The sequence below is a fragment of the Athene noctua genome, chromosome 5, assembly GCF_965140245.1.
Source record: "Athene noctua chromosome 5, bAthNoc1.hap1.1, whole genome shotgun sequence".
Classification (NCBI taxonomy): Eukaryota; Metazoa; Chordata; class Aves; order Strigiformes; family Strigidae; genus Athene; species Athene noctua.
In genome coordinates, this window is record NC_134041.1 from 11150128 (window position 1) to 11171921 (window position 21794).

At 38.9% G+C, this 21794-nt stretch overlaps 1 protein-coding gene across 1 annotated transcript in view; it reads left to right on the plus strand.

Annotated features, from left to right (window-relative positions):
• The window catches only part of GPBP1L1 (GC-rich promoter binding protein 1 like 1), a 34491-nt gene that overhangs the window by 11211 nt on the left and 1486 nt on the right, over positions 1-21794 (plus strand). Inside the window, exons 2-11 of the mRNA XM_074906301.1 lie at positions 3541-4432; positions 5285-5399; positions 6556-6685; positions 7048-7331; positions 10093-10165; positions 11318-11511; positions 15449-15589; positions 19803-19961; positions 20538-20662; positions 21546-21648. Of these exons, the coding sequence (XP_074762402.1) occupies positions 5340-5399; positions 6556-6685; positions 7048-7331; positions 10093-10165; positions 11318-11511; positions 15449-15589; positions 19803-19961; positions 20538-20662; positions 21546-21648 (1269 nt within the window). The 5' untranslated portion in view covers positions 3541-4432; positions 5285-5339. The remainder of the gene's footprint in view (positions 1-3540; positions 4433-5284; positions 5400-6555; positions 6686-7047; positions 7332-10092; positions 10166-11317; positions 11512-15448; positions 15590-19802; positions 19962-20537; positions 20663-21545; positions 21649-21794) is intronic.

Sequence of the window (21794 nt, forward strand, 5' to 3'; positions counted from 1 at the left end):
GTGTCTCTAGTCTTATATTCTAGTCAGTATAGGTCTTTACATATTGAATACCTCCTTGGTTCCTACTGCAAGGTACGTCTGGAAAGCTTGAGAATCAAAGCTTTAGAAACTATGGTTTAGAGATTAACTCTGATCAAGTCTATGTTAGGAGTAGAAATGAAAGTTAACAGGGGGATTAAAACAACTGGGCAACTATATTCAGCTGTAACACAGCCAGAACGCTTTGAGTGGTGTACTAGAGAATGGGAATTTTGTGCTGACTATGTATGTTTCTTCTTTAAATTGAATATACTTGTATGTTCCTTCCATTTTCATGTCAGTTTTTTAATATTTAAATAAATACACAAATCTGGCACTATAAAAGAGCATTTGACAATTTTAACTTGTTTACCTCAGTGATAAGTATCACTTCTTCCACTTTCATGTTAAATGATATGGTAAAGGATATTTAGATATGAAACTTGCTATTCAAGGGAAAAAAGTACTTTAACAACAAAACCTTATGAAAAGAAGCTGATATGAAATTACAGTGAAAACAGTTTTAATGCAACATGCAAAAATTGCTAATTTTAAAAATTTTTAAGGTTAATTAGAACTGTTAACAAGTGGAACCCAAGTGCTAATACAGAGTTTAATTTTTTTAATGTATTTATATTACTTGCCAAAGACTTCATTTTGATCAGTGAAAGAATATTTTGGGGTAGTTGACAGACAACATGGTTTTTTTCTTCGCCAAAGCTCATTTAATGCAGGTTTCATTGTTCTGAAAGGAGATATGTCTTTATAAAACATCTCAGTGATATTATTATTAGTTACTCTTTTTCTGGTACATGTTTCCAGAAAGAATTTGAACTTAAACTCATTTAAAAGGAGGGAGAATTAATTAAATTTGCATTAATGAGCACTTTCATTGGCTTTTTTTCTTGGAATTGGGAGTGGTTACCGGGGGTGATCTTTGTCCTTGCTGTTTTCCATAGTGAAGCAGAGACCAGTTCAATTGAACTGTAAATGCAGTATGAGAAGAATTGGGAACTTTGCCTTCAGGGAATATGTGAGTGTTTGTTCCACACACCTGTTCGTGTGCATGACCAGAGAAAAGCAGACCCCACCTGTACTTTGAGGCATCTCTTGTGTCTGTTCATTATTGAGTAGCTGGCAAAGGTCACTTCAGTTCTATGTAGTAATAAAAAAGACCAAAACACCAATGTTAGATATTGGGAAGAAAGGTTAAAAAATGCACAATTTTGGCACTGTATAAATTAGTCATGCTCCCAAATCTTGAATAGTTTATGCTGGTTTGGTGATGATGGTAAAGGTTAGTGAGGATGATTAGAGGTGTTCAGAAAGCTTTCATAAATAGTCTGACATCTTGGAAGAAAGATGATTTGATGAGTACATATATCGTGTATAAAAAATCATGAGTATCATGGGAAACCAAATAGAATATGGTTGAGCACTTTGGTAGCACAAGAAAACTTCCAATTGAATTGAGGCTTACATTTTTATAGCCACAAATTGACTTTTACACAAAGCACAAGTAAACTGTGTCCCTTCTCGTTTGAGAGGCAAAAATGTATAAATGTGTCTAAACACAAAACAATTCAACAGATTTACATAGAAGCACTGACTGGTAATAAAATGTAATACAGACTCTGGCTTAAAAGTCAGAAAAAGTATTCTGGGAGCCCTGGTTGGAGTTTTGCAGAGTTTCACTTTGGTTGTGATTGTGCTGAAATATAAAAAGATGTCTTGCAGCAGCACAGGTTTTGCAAACTGTTGATGTGCTTTCCTTTTCCATTTCCTTTTCCAAAAGTGCTGGGAACCTTTTTTGTGAAGTGGAACCTGGGTATTATACTTCTGTGGTGTGTTTATTTTTTGTTGTATACTCAGACCTAGTTCCTACTTCAGAAGTTTTAATTCTGTGGTGTTCATTTGTTTAGATACCCTTAAATCCGAGGAACAATTCTGTGCAGGCTTTGCTCTGTTTAGGTCCATTTTTCACATAGCTGTGAATCATTCTCAGGGTTCATTAAATCAACTTCTTAAATTATATTACTTCTGTCAATAGTTTGACATGGCTTAATTGCTATACAGTTTGTTCTGAAAAGCATATTTATTCAGAAGGTAATGAATCTTGTTTAAATATAGTCAACTGCATTGACTTTGTCCCTGTTTTATCTTCTGCTTCCTACTCAAATGTTTGGTAGCAGCCTCAGAAGGTCACATTTAAAGGAGTTCTGTACACTGTGAGTTCAGTGTGATGGGAAGACTGTTCTGTCTGTAGCAGATGTTCCAGGATGTCCCTATACACACTGAAAAATCACCCTTTAGTATAAAAACAGGTGTCAGCAGGTTAGCACTTCTGTCGTTTGCAGTGTGTGATACTTACGGGCTTGTGGTATTGGGGTGGGATGCTCAAAAAATTCCCAGGTCAATATTGTGTATGTTCATGTCCACTCTGGTTTTGCCTCGTCTTGGCTGGTAGTTTGTAGGGGTTGTTAGGCTGCTTGCTAGAGCTCTACCTCCAGAAACGTGATCATGGCTCACAACTTAGGCACAGAGATGTTTTCCTCTTTCCAAACTCCCCTACACAACAATAACATCTAGTTCCAGAAAGAAAAATTTGCTATGAAAATTAGGGGGTTTATTAAAGGGAATGACCCAGAGCATAAAAAGATGGTGATTCTTCTACTATTCCCTCTCTGTGTGTATTTTGAGCCTCTATCAAAACAGTCTTAAACACTTTAAAAAAATTCGCATGCTTTGCAGAGTAAAGAATGGCATAACAAGTGCAATGAAAGCCAAAACTGATCAAAGAATGGAACTGTATCCAAACAAGGAAAACAAACCCTTAAGTCAAATATAACGACATAATAAGGCATGCCTAAAGGGATCCTGAAAAACTGCTGATGGCATCAGAACAGTAATAAAAATTTTCAGACGTTTCAAGAGTAGTAAACTATCTGTTTGCTTCTGGTTAGGTAAGAAGGTTCAAGGAAAAAGGGGCCATAGCAGAAGAACTCTTTTTTCTTTTATTGTTGTTGTTGGTATTTTCTGTGGAGGAGTTAATGGAATACTGGATTTTATCATGTGTCACTTGAGGGGCATCTGGCTGTACTGGAGCAGGCGAGCAGTGATACGGGTGCACAGAGGAGATGAGGCACATGGAATGGCCAAGCCTACCTGCACCGAGACTCTCATTATTTTAGCAGCAGGTTTTTAAATTGCTATGAAGTGTGGAATCCCTTTCATTAGCTGCATGCAGTTTCTCCACTCTTCCCTTTATTCTGATTCAGCTTGTTTGTATTGCCCTGTTGTAAACTAAATCTGGGAAGTGATCATTTAAAAAGCAAAAACACCCTTTTCAGGGACCTTGTTTTTTAATTAGATTATTTCAGTTTTTGTTTTGATCAGAGATCAAATAGCTTTTGGCACTGTGCTATAGTTGCTCAGTTTCTCCTTCTGTTCTTTTCTTTAGTCATACTTTGTCATGTTTATGCTGCTTGTATTGATGGAGTTTTGTTTTGGTTTTTTTTACAGTGACTACAGTTCCTGTCTCACCTCTTTGATGAAAGAGGACTATGACCCAGAAGTGAAGTCTCCACTGTAGAACAAGCTCCTGTGGAATAATTTGTGTCCCTTTAAAAGCAGCACCCAGTTTACAAAAAATAGCATAGAGGAGATTATTTTTGGACCTGGCTTTTTTTTTGTTCATGTGACCTATGTTTCAGCATGTAAATGGTGAAAAACGGGGAGATAAACATTTGTGCCTGCTTTTGAGCTTTATATCAAGTAGTGCTTAGCTCTGTGGAGCATTAACCAAGTTACGTGAAGACCAGAATATATCCTAACATTCATTTTTTAAAATACTATACCTTTTTTTAGCAGATGTATGTGATAAAAATGAAGTTTATATTTTAAGAGCACTTGGGCAGATGCTTCTTGTTTAGATCTTAGCATTTGGGGCAAACGTTTTTATGTAACGTCGTCCTTTTTCCAGAGTGTTCAGGTTGATCTGCTGCAGATCATGAATTATCCAGCAGACTTGAGTGTATCTGTTCAGTATTAACCATGGTGTTGCTCTGAATGTTGTCATGCAGACTTGACAAACCTTTTTGTAATGTAAAGGCTGACTTCTGTACTACCACAACCTGAGGAAATTTAATGAGGTGAACGTGGTCGTGGCTTTTTTTTAAATATAAATTACCTTCTTAGGTAATTTTTTTTTTGTAGTGAGAGTGCAAAGAGAGGTTAAAATGAGCAGCTGAGGGGGTGAAGGGCACAGTTGGCACAAAGTGCGGCCTCTTGTGCTCAGCTTTGAGACGCACTATTGCCTCAAGGCTGGCCTTACAGCATACTGTAGAAGGAAGGAACCCGAAGGTCAGTGAAGCACAGAAACTGAGGACATTGGACTACAGAGGCCAAACTCAGGGTGAGTGATCATATGTACATTTTTCTTTGCTTGCATAGACTTGTTCATAGATAAATTAAAGTTGAAAAATAAAACAGTAAACTGGAGAACCTTCCACAAAAGGCAGAATCCAGTTATATGGACCAATAATGGAATTTGCATCGTTTTGAGCAGTGTAAATTGCCGTGACGTGGAAAGAACAATTCAGTTTCAGATTCCTCAGTGAGACACCTCAGCTGGTCTTCAGTTGAACTTCCATTAAGATCCTTCAACCAGCTTGTGTTCTGTTCCTAACCATTTGGTTTCTTCGCTATGAAAGCAGTTTCACCATAGGGTATTCTCTGGTGTATGGAAGTTGGTGGATCTGGATACAAGTTTAAGTGAGGGGTACAGGTGCTGCCATATGGTTGTCTTTCAGGTCTCTGATCTGCTGTCAGTGTCTCTAACATCATCACTGGTTTGGTTGTATTTGATTTACAGCCTCTGGAATAACCATGCAGTGTTCATGTCTTTGTAGACTATGAAACAACGAGCAATGAAGGAATGTACCCCAAATTCTGTCATGTCTTGATTTTATACATCTGTGCATTGTATGACTTTTGTATGCTATTTGTTCTGTTTTCTTCCCACCTCCACGCCCATCTTATCATGAATTTCATGGGTGTGTTACTTGTAAACAGGAAGTAACTGGAAGTTTGAAGTTCTTACCTGTTGCAGTCAGAGGAACAAAGTCAGCAGGAAAAACAAATGCTTGCATGTAATATGAAAAAGTACAGCAATTTTTCCCTCCTATTCATATAGGCCAAGCTTTGGGAAATAAATATTATTATTTCAGTTTGAGAAAGATGACAGGGAATGTTCTTTCGTTTACAGATCCTGGCCATGAGGTTTGATGCCTCATTTTATTGAAGGGAGACACTGGACCTAAATGGCGCAGCATGACTTTGTTCCTGCCTGGCTTAACTTCTCAACGCCACAGTCAACCAAGGTAATATTAATACAGATCACCTTCTTTTACAGCTATGACAAAAAGCTAAATGTTGCCCCAGTGTTTTGTTGAACTTAAAAAGTTTAATTTTAACTTCTTTGGTGTTTTTAAAGAAGGCTTTTGGAAACTTACTAAGGTGAAAATAATTTTATTGTCTTTGTTTCAACAAATATATCCCTTTTATTTCAGAGGAGGAACAATCTTTGCATTCAGACGTGGGAGTAGTTCAGCATCTTTCTGTTGAGACTTGAGTGAGATCCCAAGTAGAAAATCATTAAAGAAACAGCACTAAATCTGTGGGGGTCAAGACTTGAGCTGCCACTTATTTACAATTCAGGATATAATTTGGGTTTGACTTATGAAAATAATCTGACCCTTGCTGAGTAGTAGATTGATAATAAGCCCTTGGGCTCTAACTCCAAGCTCAGAAACACTCATTAGTTTTTTGCAGCCTTAAAATGAGGGCAGTTTCCCTGTCACCTTCTCTACAAAACTGTTTCCAGAAGCTTAGGTTGACCTAGGAAGTCTGGTTTAGGACTTGTGTTACTTGTACATGGCAGTGGATAAAAACATTTAAATAGCAGACCAGATCATAATGGACAACACTGATGAACAAGAAAGAAAACAACTTTCTTTCCTCATGTTTAAGCTTGAAGGTGAAAAGTAATTTCAGGATATTTGATCCATTTAAACCAAACCTGATTTTATTTTTTATAAATGAGGGAAAGTGAAGAGTAAAAGATTCTTTAGAATCTTAATGCTAGAAGCATTAATGTTTTCTACAGCATCATAGTTGTTTCCATTCAAAAGTGCTTTAACTTGCTTATGTATCTCTGAATTTTAATCAGATTGATTGGACCCTCCATTGCTGTCTGCTCTTCTGACTTAGAGAGAGTGAAGGGATGAGCACCTCTGTATCTTAGAAATTCTTAATTTTGTAGAAAGTATGTGTTTGCAAAGACTGCTGGTAATTTTAGTGTGTTAGGCTCTCTCTGATTCTCTATAAGATACAGAGATTTGTGTGCCATTCTCATCGGGTTCACATGATTTGTGTGGCTTGTGTGGTTCACATTGTTGGCTAAGTCACTGTTGAACTGACAGGCTCCTGGAGTGCCCTGATGAATGTGTCATTACATCATTTTTTTACTTTCTGCAGTCCCCTGCAGCCACCTTTGAGAAACATGGAGAGCATCTTCCACGGGGAGAGGGCCGTTTTGGGGTGAGCCGTAGGAGACACAACTCTTCTGATGGATTTTTCAATAATGGGCCCCTCCGAACTGCAGGAGGTGAGTAGGAAGGATCAGAATGCAGTCTGAGAGCAAACATTTTGGAATATTTTACAGAATGAAGAATTCTGCAGAATGTAAATAACATTTCCAAAAACTGTACCTTTTCAAAACATCCTATAAGAAACTTGTGCTATTCTCTTCTCCTGTGCCATGTGTTCAGGCCTTGAGGGGTTTCTGTGGTAGCTGTATGTGCATTACATAGCTTTGTTTGCTTAGCAGTTTGCTGTAGCTGAATAAGTTTGGCCTAGTAGTTACTTAGTGAACTCTGAGTTAACCACAAAGAAAAACAGCCTGATATTTCCAGTGTTCTGCATGGTGTGTTGACTTTTTTATTTGCATACTTATCTCCTTTTGTTTAGACTGCTGGCATCAGCCATCCCTTCTCCGCCATGATTCTGTAGATTCTGGTGTTTCTAAAGGAGCTCATGTTGGGCTTTCTGGCAGTCAGCCTGGCTGGCATGGTCCCTCACGGGGCCATGATGGTGTGAACCAGCGTGGTGGAGGAGGAACTGGAGTTCATCGCCACTGGAATGGCAACTTCCATTCTCGGAAAAGTTCCGCCTTTCAAGAAAAGCTGCCTGTTGAATCCAGGGAAGAGAAGAAGGAAGATAAAGAGCAGTTGCAATTTGAGGAAGAAGACTTTGTAAGTGTGTAGCTTCTCACTAAAAGCGGCAGCTGTGAGAGGTGGCTCTTCAGATCTCATTTTAATTAGCATTGATAGGTGGTGAGGCTCTAGAGTTGCATTCCATTTCATGTCTGAGATCACAACAGATTTAAAGTTATTCCAGTGCTGACAGGATATTAACTGGTACCCAGAGTCCTCGGGTTTTGACGACCCGTTGGGTGGTGGATTTCGGCGCATTACAATATTATCCCAAATGGTTATTGTGAACACACAAGGCAGATCTTCAGTGAAACTCATAAGGTGACACTTCAGTCTGCCACAGGAAAAGTAGTTGCACTGACTTTGTGGCTTTTTACAAAGCCTTTTTTTTTTCCTCCTAAGTACATGTGTTCAGCTTATCTTCAGTCTACCTGCTGTTCCTGTCCTCTGCATTCTGGTACATATTGGTATTTGTGATAACCTTCCCAAGCTTGTTTGTGATATGTGCTCAGACCTTTGCAACCATCTATCTTGAATCTTCAGGAATAGTATTTTTTTTATCAAAGATGTTTTCCTATTTCTCTGTTAATCTGGGGATCAAGGTTTCTTGAACTATTTCTTCTATCAGTATCTCCAATTCATCAACTTCTTATCCAGCATTCTGATTCACGTGGTATTATCAGTACAGTAGTCTCTTATTACATCCTGTTTTACTGGAATATCTTTAGTTTTCCAGACGTTACCAGATAGTCCTTGGACTTAACGGCTTTCATCTTTAGGATGTGCAGCCCTTAATGCTAATGCTTTGAGATATATGCACCTTTTCTGCTTTCCTTTTTTTTTTTTTTTCTCCTGTGCCCTGATGAGGATTTTCCTGATACCAGACCATGTATTTTGCTTTTTACATCTTGTTTCTTGCTCTCTCTAGGCTCTTCTTTACCAGTGTAATGAGGGCAATATCATCTGTAAGGTTCTGGTAACTCAGTCCCTTCACTTAATGCATTTCCTCTGACTTCATCTTCAATGCCAAAGCCATTGCTGCCTCCATTAATGAAAGGTTTCAGTGATAGTGTGCACACTTGTGTGTATCATCATCTTGAGATTTTTGCTGTCTTATTCAGCCTTTCTCTCTGGAAGGCTGTTTACAGCTGAAATTGTCATGGCAGTTTGATGGCACTGCTTCTATTCAGGAAGTAAGGAGTTGGATTGAAATGTATGAATGCCCACGGCTGCTTCAGGCCAAAATCTAGAGTCTGTACTTAAATTGCCACGGAAGCCGGTTTGATTTAACCTGCTGGGTTTTTTCAGTGAAGTGCTTGGAGAGCTTGCATGCTCATGTTCAACTGCTTAGTCTAGGAGTGGTAGCCTGCATCACTGTAGTTAATACCTTGAGAGCAGTGATAAAGCTTGTGTATAGATTTCTGTTAATCTGATTTCTCAATTCAGGATTTCTATAAACTCCTTCTTCAGACTGTCAAAAGCCTGTTGAAATGTAGAAAGTTACTATAACGATTGCCACTGTGTACTGTTCTAGTCTGTCTTGGTCTAAATCTTTCTTCAGTGTACTTCTTCATTCTCTTCTTCAGTGCCTTGATGAGTGCTGCATGAGTACTACATGGCTGTTTCTTCTGTAATTACTTCCCCTTTTTTTTTTTTTTAAATGATAATACCACACACTGTCTAGTAGCAAGCTTTGCTAAATAACTCCTGTATTGTCTTTGCCATAGTGGTAAAACTAATGTATACTGTGGTTAAGTATGTACCTGTTAGGCCTATGTGGCTGATGATGGCAACACCTTTTCCTGAAAGGTCTGCAGAACAGGCTGTTAGTCTAAGTTCTCCTGTGGTGTGAGCACTCTTGCTATAAAAACTGACCTGTAACTAAAAAATGGAGCACTGAAACAGAGGAATTTCTAGGGTCTCAGTCAGGAATTTATGCTATGGTGTGACATTTTTTCCTAACTCTTATAGAACAGGAATGCCTACTATTTCAGAAGCTCATTATTAGAGACTTATGCTGTCACCATAGTAACTAACATATGAAGAATTCATTAAAAAGAGGAAAAAGATGGCTTTATTTTGAACTGAAGTTATTTGGGACGGGGGAAGAGGAATAACTAATCAGGAACACTTGTCATTGAATGCTTAGATTCTCTGTACTCCGCTTTGAGCTTGGACATGTCCTTAGCTATTCCACTAAGTTGAATTCTGATACTGAATCAAAGGTAAGTCTACAGAGAGCACTGAGTCTGTGTGCAGTATTGTCCTGAAAGGTGGACTCAAAAGCTTAACATAAATTTACCTGTAGCTTCTTTGTAAATGTGTATATATATTAATTGTTCCTTTACATTAGGAGCCTAGTATTGCTTTTGTTGGGGGGAGTGTGTGTTGTTTTTTAATGGGTTAATGCATAACTATTATATAAAAATATTTGGGAAATGAGACTAGATTCTTCAGATACTGATGATGTGAAATCTGTTTTATATTTTGAGCTGCTGATTAAATACCTAAATCCTTTACATGTGTATTGGTTGGTGGAATGTACATAATTGTATAGTAGAATACTAAAGGGCCTAACCTGAACCCTCTGATAGTTATGTTGGAAATACAGCAGAAGCCAAGGGTAATACAAACTTGATTTTTAGATGTCTTGTGACAAAGCACTCTCTTCTAGTTCAGGTGCTGTTCAGAGAAATCTACCTGTATTCTGGGTTTCTAGAAGCATAATATTATGTTAACACTGAATTTTTTTTGTTACATGTGATAAAACGATATACTCAGTTGCATTGTCTTTTTACAGCCATCTTTGAATCCAGAAGCTGGAAGACACAACAACCAGAACAAACCTTTAGGGACACCTTCTGGAGTATGGGGTAGGTAAAGGTAGTTACATCACTGTACAGAATGCTGATGCTGAAGCAGAAAGTTATAAGTGATGTTTAAGTGCTATTTTTTTCACTCAAAAATATTTTAAAGCCTTAAGTGACACAGACAGTTTGCAGCTTTCTCTCCTTTGTTTTCCGTCCACAATTTTCACTAATCTCTTGGCCTTTTTGTCTACTTGAAACTGTGCTTGTGTTGTCTTAAAAGAAACTGCTGGTGGCAGTAATGTCACGGTTGCATTTACTTCCTGTCTTACTGCAGTTACAATTTCATGCAGACATCACTTAAAGGATAGAGCAGATTTGAGGGAACTAGATGTTAGTTCCCGAGTTGTGATTTTCATATTAGAAATACAATAAAACTGTCATCATTCTGTGGTTTGGATTTGATTTCTTTTTTTTAAACTCCGAATGGGCTTGCTTTTGAGTTTGTAGTATGCGAATCTGTGCCTTTAAAAAAAGTGTGAAACAAAATGCCAGTTCTAGCAACTGAATACAGGTTTAATCTATACTTAAAATGTAGCTAGATAAGTTGGCTTAATACTGTAAATAGTACAAATAAAAGAAGAATTTCAAAACCACTTCTTGCTGTAGTACCAGATTGTATTCTTTTTGCATGTTTGTCAGGTATCTATTGTTCTGCTGAAAAAATAATGACAATTGGCATTTATGGGTCTTTTAGCTATTTATAATATTACTGTTGTTAAATTGTTCTGCTTCTGCAGATGTGTTGGTTTGGGCTAAGAAATACTAATTGCGCTTGTTTGTAAAAGCACTGTGTCTTTTGAGATATAAGTTAAGCAAAGTATTTTTGCTGTGTTAGTGGACTAACAAAGCAAATCCATGGTTGCTCAGAAAAATTCTAATGTCTCCCCTGATTACTGTAGTATAGTGGGAGGCTGTTAGCTGATGCCACTGTAGGTTTTTCCCTTCAGTGGCAAGGGAGCTGTTGTGATTAAATGAAAAAAGATTGGACTTAGCCAGTATTTTTGCTCAAAGCTGAAACAAAAGTACAGCTGATAGCAGTCTCAGAATCAGTTGTGCAGCATCTAAGATTGAGGGGGGAGAAACTGGAGCAATATAGTTGAAGCTATTACAAAACAACATTTGTATTTCAGAATGTTTCTCATTTTATTTTTACAGAAAACCCCCCTAGTGCCAAGCAACCTACGAAGATGCTGGTCATCAAAAAGGTTTCAAAAGAGGATCCTGCCGCCGCCTTCTCAGCTGCATTTACATCACCTGTTTCTCACCTGGCAAATGGCAACAAAGCCACCACCATTGTCCCAAGTGTCTACAAAAATCTGGTTCCTAAACCTGCAGCTCCTCCTTCCAAGGTACAGGGGTTTCCAGTGAAGTTAGTGAGCTGCAGATCAAGGGAGGGAATCAACCCCCTGGCAAAAAGGAGTTGGAATCCTGTAGTTTCTGGGATAGCGGCCTTTACAGTAGAGGTCTGGTTACTACTAAAATTGTTGTTCCCTGTCAAAAAGCCATTTGGTCTTGTCCATAATGAGAACTAACCTCTCTTCTGACTATACTAATGTCCGTTTGAATGGATGTGTTCCCATGCATTAGACAAATCCTTATCTGAATTAGACAAAACAAGCAATGCTATAGAAGTGGAATGTGTGCTATGATGTGCTCAAATTGTTCACGTGACTACTTTGAAAAATCTTTATTGGGTTACAATACTTTGATGTGTTTAAAACACAATTGAAGCTAAAATCAGATTAGATTGTAGCATCCTGTAATTCAGCTCTAATTTAGTTGAGCTTTAAAGACAACCTGGGAAAGTAATGGGGTTTGTGCTATAATTCTTTTGCTGATAGAAATGTATGAGTGTTGAAAAAAAAAAAAAAGTGTAGCTTTTTTGTTTCTTAGTTCTAGGGTTTATCTTGCCCATTTTTTCCAGAGAATCTACATGTATAGATGCCGTAGAAACTTTGTAGGATTGATAATGAAAGTATTTAAGAAGCTAAAGAAAATTATTAGCTAGGTTGTTCTTTAGAAAGGTATCCAAATACTTTGAGTTCTAAAATTTATTAATTTCTAATGCTGTGACATTCCAACAAAATCTTTCCTATGATTAGAGTAGATTAGTCTTACACACTTCAAAGATAAAAGCAAAATAAGAAAGATTAACAACTTTTTTTGTTAGAAAACAAGTTTAGAGCTTTTTTTCCCTTTAAGTTTCTCTTAATTCAGGCTAAATTCTATCAACTACAAGAAAAATCCTCACAGTTAAAACGATTATCAAATAATCTTGTATAAACCCTTAATTTGGCAACTGATCTCTGTGGGATGGGATAAATTGGGCCGTTATAAAGGTTATTAATAAGAGTTTTTAATTCCACATACAGTTTTCAGTCCATATGCATACTTGTTCAGAATAGTTAAACAAGATGCAGCTTCTGATGGATAGGGAGCCTCCTGTGGCTTTTATTTTCGCTTGTACAGCTTGATTGATACATGTGAATATATAGTCTTCCCTGGTTTTAGTCTGGATGTTTTAAGTGGTCTTTGAAACAAAAGGCTAAAGATACATTTTCTGTCCAGACTGTTCGGTTGTCTCTGATTGCTTCAAAGTAAATATAATTCTAGTGAACAGGAATGGATACAGCTTTTCTGTCTTGGATCCTATTGTGTGCAGAAATAACTTGCAGGTTCTGAAAGTTAGTGCTGTACCATCTGGAGAGACTGAGAGGTTGAAATGCACTTCTGAATGCTATGTAAATGTCTGTTGTTACTGCCAGTCATGGTATACCAGTTGCTTGAAATTGTAGAATTTGGATGTAAAAATCTGTTCAGTTGTTACTCCTTGCTGTGCAGTCACCATTGCATTTGTTTTGGCTACTTCTAAAACCCGTGGTCAGAGGTTTTTCATTAATTCTATCTAGAAGAGCTGTCTTGAAGCTTTTCCTAACTGTGTTCTGAAATTAGGCTCTGTTTTGATTCTTCAGATGAAACAAAGTGCATTAATCAGTGCTTACAGTTAGAATAAACCCTTTCATTTTTATAGATATTTTGAAAAATATTACCTGTTTTTCTGAGACAGCCTTGTGACTTCCTTGTGGAAGTTCAGCTTACATCAAAAATAATGGTAGGGCGCTTTTGTTAGCTTGTTTTATGTTATGTAGCTCTCATTTGCATTCCAGATTGTGTATCTATATTTAAATCAGAGATTATGACAACATGTAGTGCTAGCTGGCTAAGTTTCTTTTAATGAAGTATTTAGTGTACTGAACCAGTTGGTAGGTCTGGATTACACCTGGATTCATACCTGAGGTATTACAATATTGATAACTTGTGAAATGGTATTTGTCTCGTGGAGAAGGTATTGACTTTTGATATGTAGCCCAAGAAATCAGTTATGTTTACATGATATAAATATATATTTAGTGATTTAGATATTAATTTTTAAGTGTATATGCATTGACGTAGTGCTGTGATCGTTGGGGGAGTGTGGCTCTCCTCAGCAGTGGGGATTGCAAGAGAGAAGAATTGTCTGCTGGTGTCATCAGCAGGCTTTTGTTAATGAATGGTGACTATTGGCAAAGCTGAAAGGTGGGATATCAGCATATCCTTACTCAGAAAAACTGTGTGCATGATGCCTTTTACAAAGGTACAGACATAAAGCAACTCTGGTAGGATCCATTATTCTGAAAACTTCTAGAAGTTGTACAGAAATTGCAGTGTATAAAGTAGTAGAGAGGTCAAAATATTCCTTTTGACAAAGTCAACAGCATTGAAAAGGTGTCACAGGCAAGCTCAATGAAAAATGTTTCTGTTAAATTGTACCAGGTAGTGTTGAACAGAAGTGGTGGCAGTGAAACAAGTGCATTCTTTCTTGGCTAATGGAGATCACTCATTGTTCACAGTCAAGCAATCCATGAAGGTCATAATCTGCAAACGATTCCTTTTGATATTCATCTCTAGTTGTGCTTGAATCTAGTGGCCTCCCTAGGAAAGCAGTAGGGGTCTTTCCTTGAATTTGTCTAAGCTGCCCCTTTGTGGAAACTGGGAGAACAACAGTCAGCAGCTAAGAGCCGGGCATCTTAAACGGTGCAAGCACCTGGTCTGCGGAGGTAACTTTCTGTCATAGTAATTCTACACCCTAATTTTAGTACCAGACGATATTGCGCAGATCAGGATATTTTCCGGGTTTGAAGGGAATGTTTGGAATGTGTGCTGTGAATGCCAGATAATCCATTCAGTAATGTGGACTGCTCTTGTTTTTAAGTAGGAGTGAAAGAGTAATGCTGATGGCCTCCCCTACCGATTTATTTATTTTAAAATTAATGAAATAACCCAATGGAGGGTGAGAACGTACTGAAGTAATGGCTTCTGCTCTCATTGCTTGCAGAATGCAAGATCTGTTGCATCTCAGATTTAACTGAATCCCACTTCTGCATGAGTTATTTTGCTAATGACTTGAAGGTGGCTTCAGAAGTCTAATGGGTCGAAGGAACCAGTATGGTTTAGTGCTCTGACGGGTGTTTTTCTTCTGCTACTGATAAAAGTTTCTTGTTAAGATCCTTCTTGTAAAGACTGTTGGTTCACAGTGTTTGTCCTTGGCTGAGAAGAGACTTGAGAATAATATTCCAAGTAACAAAAACTTACCTTGAAGTCTTTGCTTTTCAGCCAAATCACCAGTGTATTTGAAGGAGTACTGCAGAGAGTATCCAGAGCAAAGCAGCAAGTGTTCATGCACTTTAATGAACTGACTGCTTTTTCTTTTTTCTTTTTTTTTTCTGTTGTTGTTGCTAAATCAGTGTAATGATGGACACTTTCAGGGCCCTAGGAAATAAGTAATTTATATTCTCAGCCTGGACAGAAATATTCCTTGATGTTTGCTTCTTCCTCACGCAGGGGAGGTTCCTGTCAAGTGATGCAAACCCTTCCTCTGTGGCATACACTGTTCCCATATGTAATGTGAATTTAATTGGGATTTTTTTACTTCCCATCTGTGGGTAGCTGTAAGATGCATTGCATTTCTTGGTGGTGATTCCAGTTAATGAAGAGCAATGCTGGATTTTCTCTTTGAGCTCTAACAGTTTTACTGGAGAGTGGTGCCTGTGAAGCAGAGTTGTGAGTGGTTTGGGTAAGACAGAAGAAGATGGGGGTAAAAAAGTGAGTGTTGAGGTAAACTTGTTGAGACTGTTATTGGAGAGGAAGGAAAAAACCCCTAAATCTGTACAACAGCCAGCTACTTGCAAGCAACCCCTTTTTTTGCCTTACCATTTACTGTCCAGTATTTTGTTCTCTTCAATATAGCCAAGTCCATGGAAAGCCAACAGAAGTGAACATAAACCAGGCTCGCTTTCCTCCAGCCGTGACTCTGCCTTTACCAGTCCAGTGTCTGTAACCAAACCAGCGGTACTGGCGAGTGGCTCAGTCCTCACCTCTCCCAAAGAGGTAAGGGGTTGGGTTTGGGAATAGGGTGGGAACTTCTAACACTATCACCTACTATAGCTTAAACACGATACGGTCCTCTCTATACATGGTACCTACCTTTGCGCCCTTGAAGAATGACTCACTTGTACATTCCTAACACGTTCTGATACACCAGAAGAAAGAAAAATGTGGTTTACCTGGATGTAAAACCATTTGCCTTTGTCCAAATGTATTAGAACTTCCCTCCAATTTAAAAAATACTAAAGCTTTACATAGTATTGCATAACTAGACGTGCGTAAACTTGGTGTTATTGGAGTGTAGATAGCAAGAACTGATGTGAATAGATAGATAAACTGGTACCATGCTGTTCTTCAGTATGAGAAAAGAAGGGGAAGGAGGTGATCTGCCTCATTTCCTTTCTTTAGAACAGCAGCACAAGCAGTGAGCTCTGAGGGGGTTGAGGGAGTTTAGCATGTATAGGTGTGTCTTCAGCTACAGTGTCTGTTTTTAATTTTGGTGTTGGAAGGAGGTAATCTGCTGAGGTGGGAACTGACCTACCTCCAGGTTTGGTCTCAAGTATGGAGAGAACCTTGGAATAGAAATCTGTTAACATTTCAGCAGTAACTGTGAAATAACACATTTTGGCCAGCATTCCTATGCTTCACTTTATAGCTTGTATACAAAATGCTGGTGGGACCTTGAAATTCCACAAAGCTTAACCAAAAAGTGACACTGAATAACTTTTCTCCTCTGCTCCTGGGAATCAAAATTCAACAGGTTTGTGAGCCTATGTAAAAAGAACAAAAATAAAACAGACTACCATAAATTAAGTCTTCACAAAATTTTAAATGAGAGTGTTTGCGTTTCAAGTGCAACAGTGGGATATTTTTTCTAGTTGTGCATTTGTCTTGTTCCTTTACAGATCTTACTTCTGAAATAAGACCTTGTCATCTTTATGATTCTGTGCTTTTCAGGCTTTACTTTGCAACAGCCTGTATTTTTCTGCTTTAGCCGCTGCCGAGTGTAAAAGTGGTCATTAAAAGCAGTAGTTAACAAGCATGCACCTGTCACTTTGACAAACAGATCTTGCACTGTATTCCTTTCCCTTACCTTGCTTTTGTCTGTCCTTAGACTGAGTCCTTTGTGCTACTGACAGCTTTTCTTTTGGTGTAATGCACAGCACAGTATGGACACCTTTGCAGCATAAATATGTAAGCTTCAGTAGGCTTTCACCTCCAGGTAGATGCCGAGATGGGTAATCACTTTATATCATACAGTCGTAATGCAAGTTGTCTCCTTCACACACACACCCACCCCACCCCCCAAGGTCTTGAGTGAAACTTTAGTCAGCAAAGATGTCAGGTACTAATCTGACAGCAGGAGTAGGCAGCTGGTTTTTCCCCAGAACAAGCAGTACTTCCTTGAATACTTCTTGTATTACCAGCATCAATCAACTAACCAAAAAGGGCTTAAAAATTCCTCCCAACTAAAACTGAACACTTGTAATACATTTTTCTTTGAATTTGTTGGAGACTTGCAGTGTGAAAATACAGGACCATGGCCAGCAAATACTACTGTAATCCTATCCCCACCAGCCTACCACAATAACCTCTGCCTCTTTATTTCTGAAATGGGGATAATGCCCCTGCTGCAGAAGTGTTGAAAATAACACCTTTATGCATAAGAGACCACAGTGTGTTGAAAACTAAGAGTGCCAACTGGCACCATGTCCTCACAAGCCAGTCTAAGAAAACCAAATTAAGATACAGTCTGAATTCTTAAAATTATTCAGGATGACTTTTCTGTAAGAGTAGCCACCCCTGTTACATAGACTGACATCTGAACAAATCTGAGATGATGCCTAGTGCTCTCGTTAAACAAACAAACAAAAAAACCCAACAGAGATGCTTTGACATTTCAATGAAAGGGCTAAACTTACCTTTAGGAAACATACCAAAAATGTCTACTTGTACCCCTTCAGTACTAAAAGAGAATGTTTTGTAAAAACACTTCTACAGAAAGCTATGCATAAAATGAGAATTGAAGTGAAATTAAACTCCCTTTCAGGGATCAGTTGTTTCTAAACTTTAGCTATAACTGTCTTCCTCTAATGTGTAGAAACTTTTAGTATCTCGGCAGTTCTATGAAACTTTAAAACAGCCACTAGTAAGGAGCTTGATTAGAGTGTTCCAAATGAGTAAATATGTGAGCTGACATAGGCAGGGTGCAGGAACATCCTTAAAACCACAGACAAAATGCAAAGTGTAAACCTGCTCTCGTTGTGTCGCGACCCGGGGGATCCCTGCAGCAACACCAAAGCAGAGGCATGCAAGTGGGGACACAGGCACTGCAGAGCTTGGTCATTGCTAGCCAGAAAGGGGAGAAAAAGTTGTTGAAGCTGCTGCTTTCACCTGTGTATTAGGGATTTTTGCAGGTGTGGGTTTCCACTGTGCTTTGCTCTTTCCCACAGCAGGGCAGGGATCTCAAGCATGTTTGATAAGGTGCCTCTGAGTCTATCACAGGCCTGTGTTATCTCAACACGGATGTTTTACCACAGATGTTTTGTGTTTTACACACAAAACTAAACAACATTTAGTACCATACATGTTTTTCAAAAACCCAGCTGCAAGTCACTTGAGCGTGTTTACAATCCTTCTTGCCTATATATTGCTGTTATATTCCCACACCAGAAGACATCTGATTTTTATTCTCCTTTGTTCATTTTTACCTTCCGTCACTGCAGACAAAGTAGTTACCATGTTGAGAGCTTAATTTCAGTACTGTGCTAGCTTTTTATCCTAATACTCACAGCCACTTTTGTCTGTTACAATTGCTGATTTATTCTTTACTGTGTTCAATTAGGCAAAATCTGCAAAGGCCACTTGAGAAATGTTTACTGTAAGACATTACTTTCAGCATGTGCTTCCCTGAAAGGCATTATTGCACACCAGTGTTTCATGTGCAACAAGCATTAAAAATATAAGCAGCAGTTGCTGCCTTGTTTTTGTTTGCTAAATATTTTAGTTCCCTAGATCTTTGCTCAGAGCAGTGTGAGTATGATAAAAATACTTTGCGAAGGAGATTCATTTTGAAGAGCCTGGATTTGCAACCTTCCCACTGCAGTTTAAAAAAAAGTCGGGGGGGAGAAAAACACTCCAGGCTTTAGGAAATTTTGCTCTGTTTTAATTAATATTGAGGGAAAAAAAACAAGTAAGCAATGGGAAAGAATAGTTTTGCATGCAAGATTCTAATGTCAGGTCTCCATACTAATGGCTAATTGCTCATTGTTTTAAGAGTAGCCAGACGTGAACTCCATATATGAGCAGAAAGTTAGGATATTGGGAACTTTCACATAACGTACCCTTAGGTTTCTTTTCTGTGCCCAGTCAAAATCATGGACTAGATTAAATTGAAAGCTCATCTTGGTTAGTAGTGCTTTTATTGCAGTGTCATGGCTGGGATACTGCTAATGTGCAAACTCTTGGGCCTTCTGCCTGGATCACAGATTCAGGATAATTAAGAAAGCTTAGACACTGTAGAAGAGCATAAGAGGTTACCTTGGGTTCGTGAATTGACCTGAGCCAATTTCCCACTGGCTCCAGGGTTGTCTGTGTCTGGCTCCACACTGACCCATCCGGGCTGTGAGTGTACATAGCAAGGAATCAGCCACGTGCTCTCCAGGGGAGGATAATGAGGCTGTGGCTACCCATTTCACACCCAGTTGTGGTTAGTTAAGCATGTAACCACTCCCTGGAAGGAGATTACGCCACCCTGTAGCTTAATTTCAGGGTAGAGTCTGTCAGGATGGCTTAAGATGCAAATTTGAACTGAGACTAATCTTAATTTTTTAATTTTTGTAGGGTAAGAGTCCTGCATGAAGTTCTCTGCCTTAATATTCTGTTGTAAACTCCAGCATTGCTTGAGAGTTACATTGCCAAGGAACAAAATAAAATATTTTTATGGCTGAGTTGACTCCTAGGGGAAGAAAAAAAAATTAAGACTTGATAATGATAAGTGGGAGAACAGAGTGCTGGTAAGGGAAGAAGTGAATGTGCCTCACCAGTCAGTATTTTTTTGATGGGAATTTGACATAAGATTTTTCTTTTTTGAGGGGTTAAGAGCCAGCCAAAAAACTGATGGATGTTTGAAAGGTGTAAGCACAGACCCTGAAAAGGGCCCCATCTTTGCAGCAATACAGTTTGTAAGTCTCTATATTCTACCTTCCTTGTCTAGAGTCCTTCCAGCACCACCCCTCCCATCGAGATCTGCTCTTCACGCTTGACGAAGCTGATGCGCCGTACCACTGATAAAAAGAGCGAATTCCTGAAGGCACTGAAAGATGATAGAAACGGGGAGATAACAGAGAACAGAGAATGTGACAAGCTGGATGATGTAAGATTGCTGTCCTTACTGTATATATGATCGTTATGTATTTAAGGAGTTGGGTACTGGAAAAAACCAGAGCAGTGAATGTAGTTCAAGTTCTGGTGGAGGAGAGGAATGATTTCCACTGGTCTGGCACAAATGCCAGCAGGAGTAATGCACAGCACTGTGATGAAGGGAGGTCCATAACATGATGAAATGTAAATAGGTAATTAATAAATAAGGTGGAAGGGAAGGTCACAGACAGTGATGATAATTAGATTTTTGCAAGGATTCTCTAAGGAGTAGAACAATACCATATTTTAAAATCTTATTTTACTTTCAAACTTCCTTGTCAAACTACACCACAGGAAAGTTGATTTCAGTGCTTGTGAAAGGTGCAGGATAGTGGCGTGAGGCTTGGATGCTTGGACCAGACCTCTAAATGTGTAAGTCTGCAGCATAATTATCAGTCCAGGCTTTGTAAAAAACACTGACTCGAGGTGAAAAGCTTTGCTTTGCTTCCAAAAACAGAAGCTTGAACTTGGAACCGTGCTGTTGGCATGGTCTGTGCAAGCCCACTTCGATGCTTTTATTTTTCTTTAGATGGAGAGCAACAGCACACCAGAACCAAAGGAAAACTGGGAAGAGAACTGCCATCAGAATGGCCTTTCTCTCCCGTTGCCGGAGGAGGGGGAAAACCTCTCTCATTCATTGGAAGCAGAACACAGGTGAGTAAATGGTAAAATAAGGTGTCTGGAGTAAAGGAGGGCAAGTCCTAGGACTGTTTGAGGAGAAGGAAACTATTTCAAACACAACACTCTGGGAAGCAGCAGTAGTTTTGTGTGTAGTGAGCTAGAGGTGTGTGGGCTTCCTGACTAGTGCTGGACTGGGTGGAGCCTTATTGAAGGTAAAACAAGACACTGATGACAGCTGAGCCAAGACTTTGCAAGGTCTGTAACTCCACTTCTCTAGTGCCACATCCCCTTGTGTTGGTGCTACCTAGATATTTATCTGCCCATACCAGGAGTGAGGACAAACCTAATGTGATTCTGGTTAATTTACAAGCAGGTGCCCTAAACAAAATGGTCTGAAGACTGAAGGTACACACTCACACCACTTCTCTGTCTGCAGTTAAAATACTCCTGTGCTGCTTTAAATGCTGTAAAAGTGGGGGAGAGTTAAGAAAATATTTACCTAGTGTCTCAGCTTGTATCTGGCTTCAGTGAGTAAACAGTGTGTGAGCATCTGGTGTAAGCGGAGGGTAAGTTTTAGGAGAATCCTGAGCTGTGATACTGGTTTGATTGCCTTGTGTCCTCTTTCAGTGTCCTTGGATAGAATTTCAAATCTCTGCTTTGCTCTCCTTCTGCCAGACTAGTTATCTACCCGTTGTACAGGGTTGCTGATGATTAAATATTTGTAAAAGACACCGAGTACGAAAAATGTTGGGTAAACATGAAACATTGTTGAAGTCTGCCTCATACAGAAGATTCCCTGGTGAATCAGGAGTGATTTAATATCAAAACCTTGTGCTTCGTGGACAAAACGTTCTCTCCTTTGCCTTTGTTCTCTTGCTTTAATTCCTGTGCTCCTTTTATTTTCTCCACAAATCAGGTTATTGAAAGAAATGGGATGGCAGGAGTATCCTGAAAATGATGAGAACTACCTTCCCCTCACGGAGGATGAGCTCAAAGAGTTCCAAATTAAATCAGAGCAGGTATGTTTACAGCTCTTGCCACTCATGACTGCTCTTCTCCCTCTCCCTTCTCATGCACATGTCTTCTGTGGTGTAATTCTTAAGGATATTCAAGAAGACAAAGAATTGAAGTGAGATTGTAGTGTGACTGATGACTGTGTTACCCA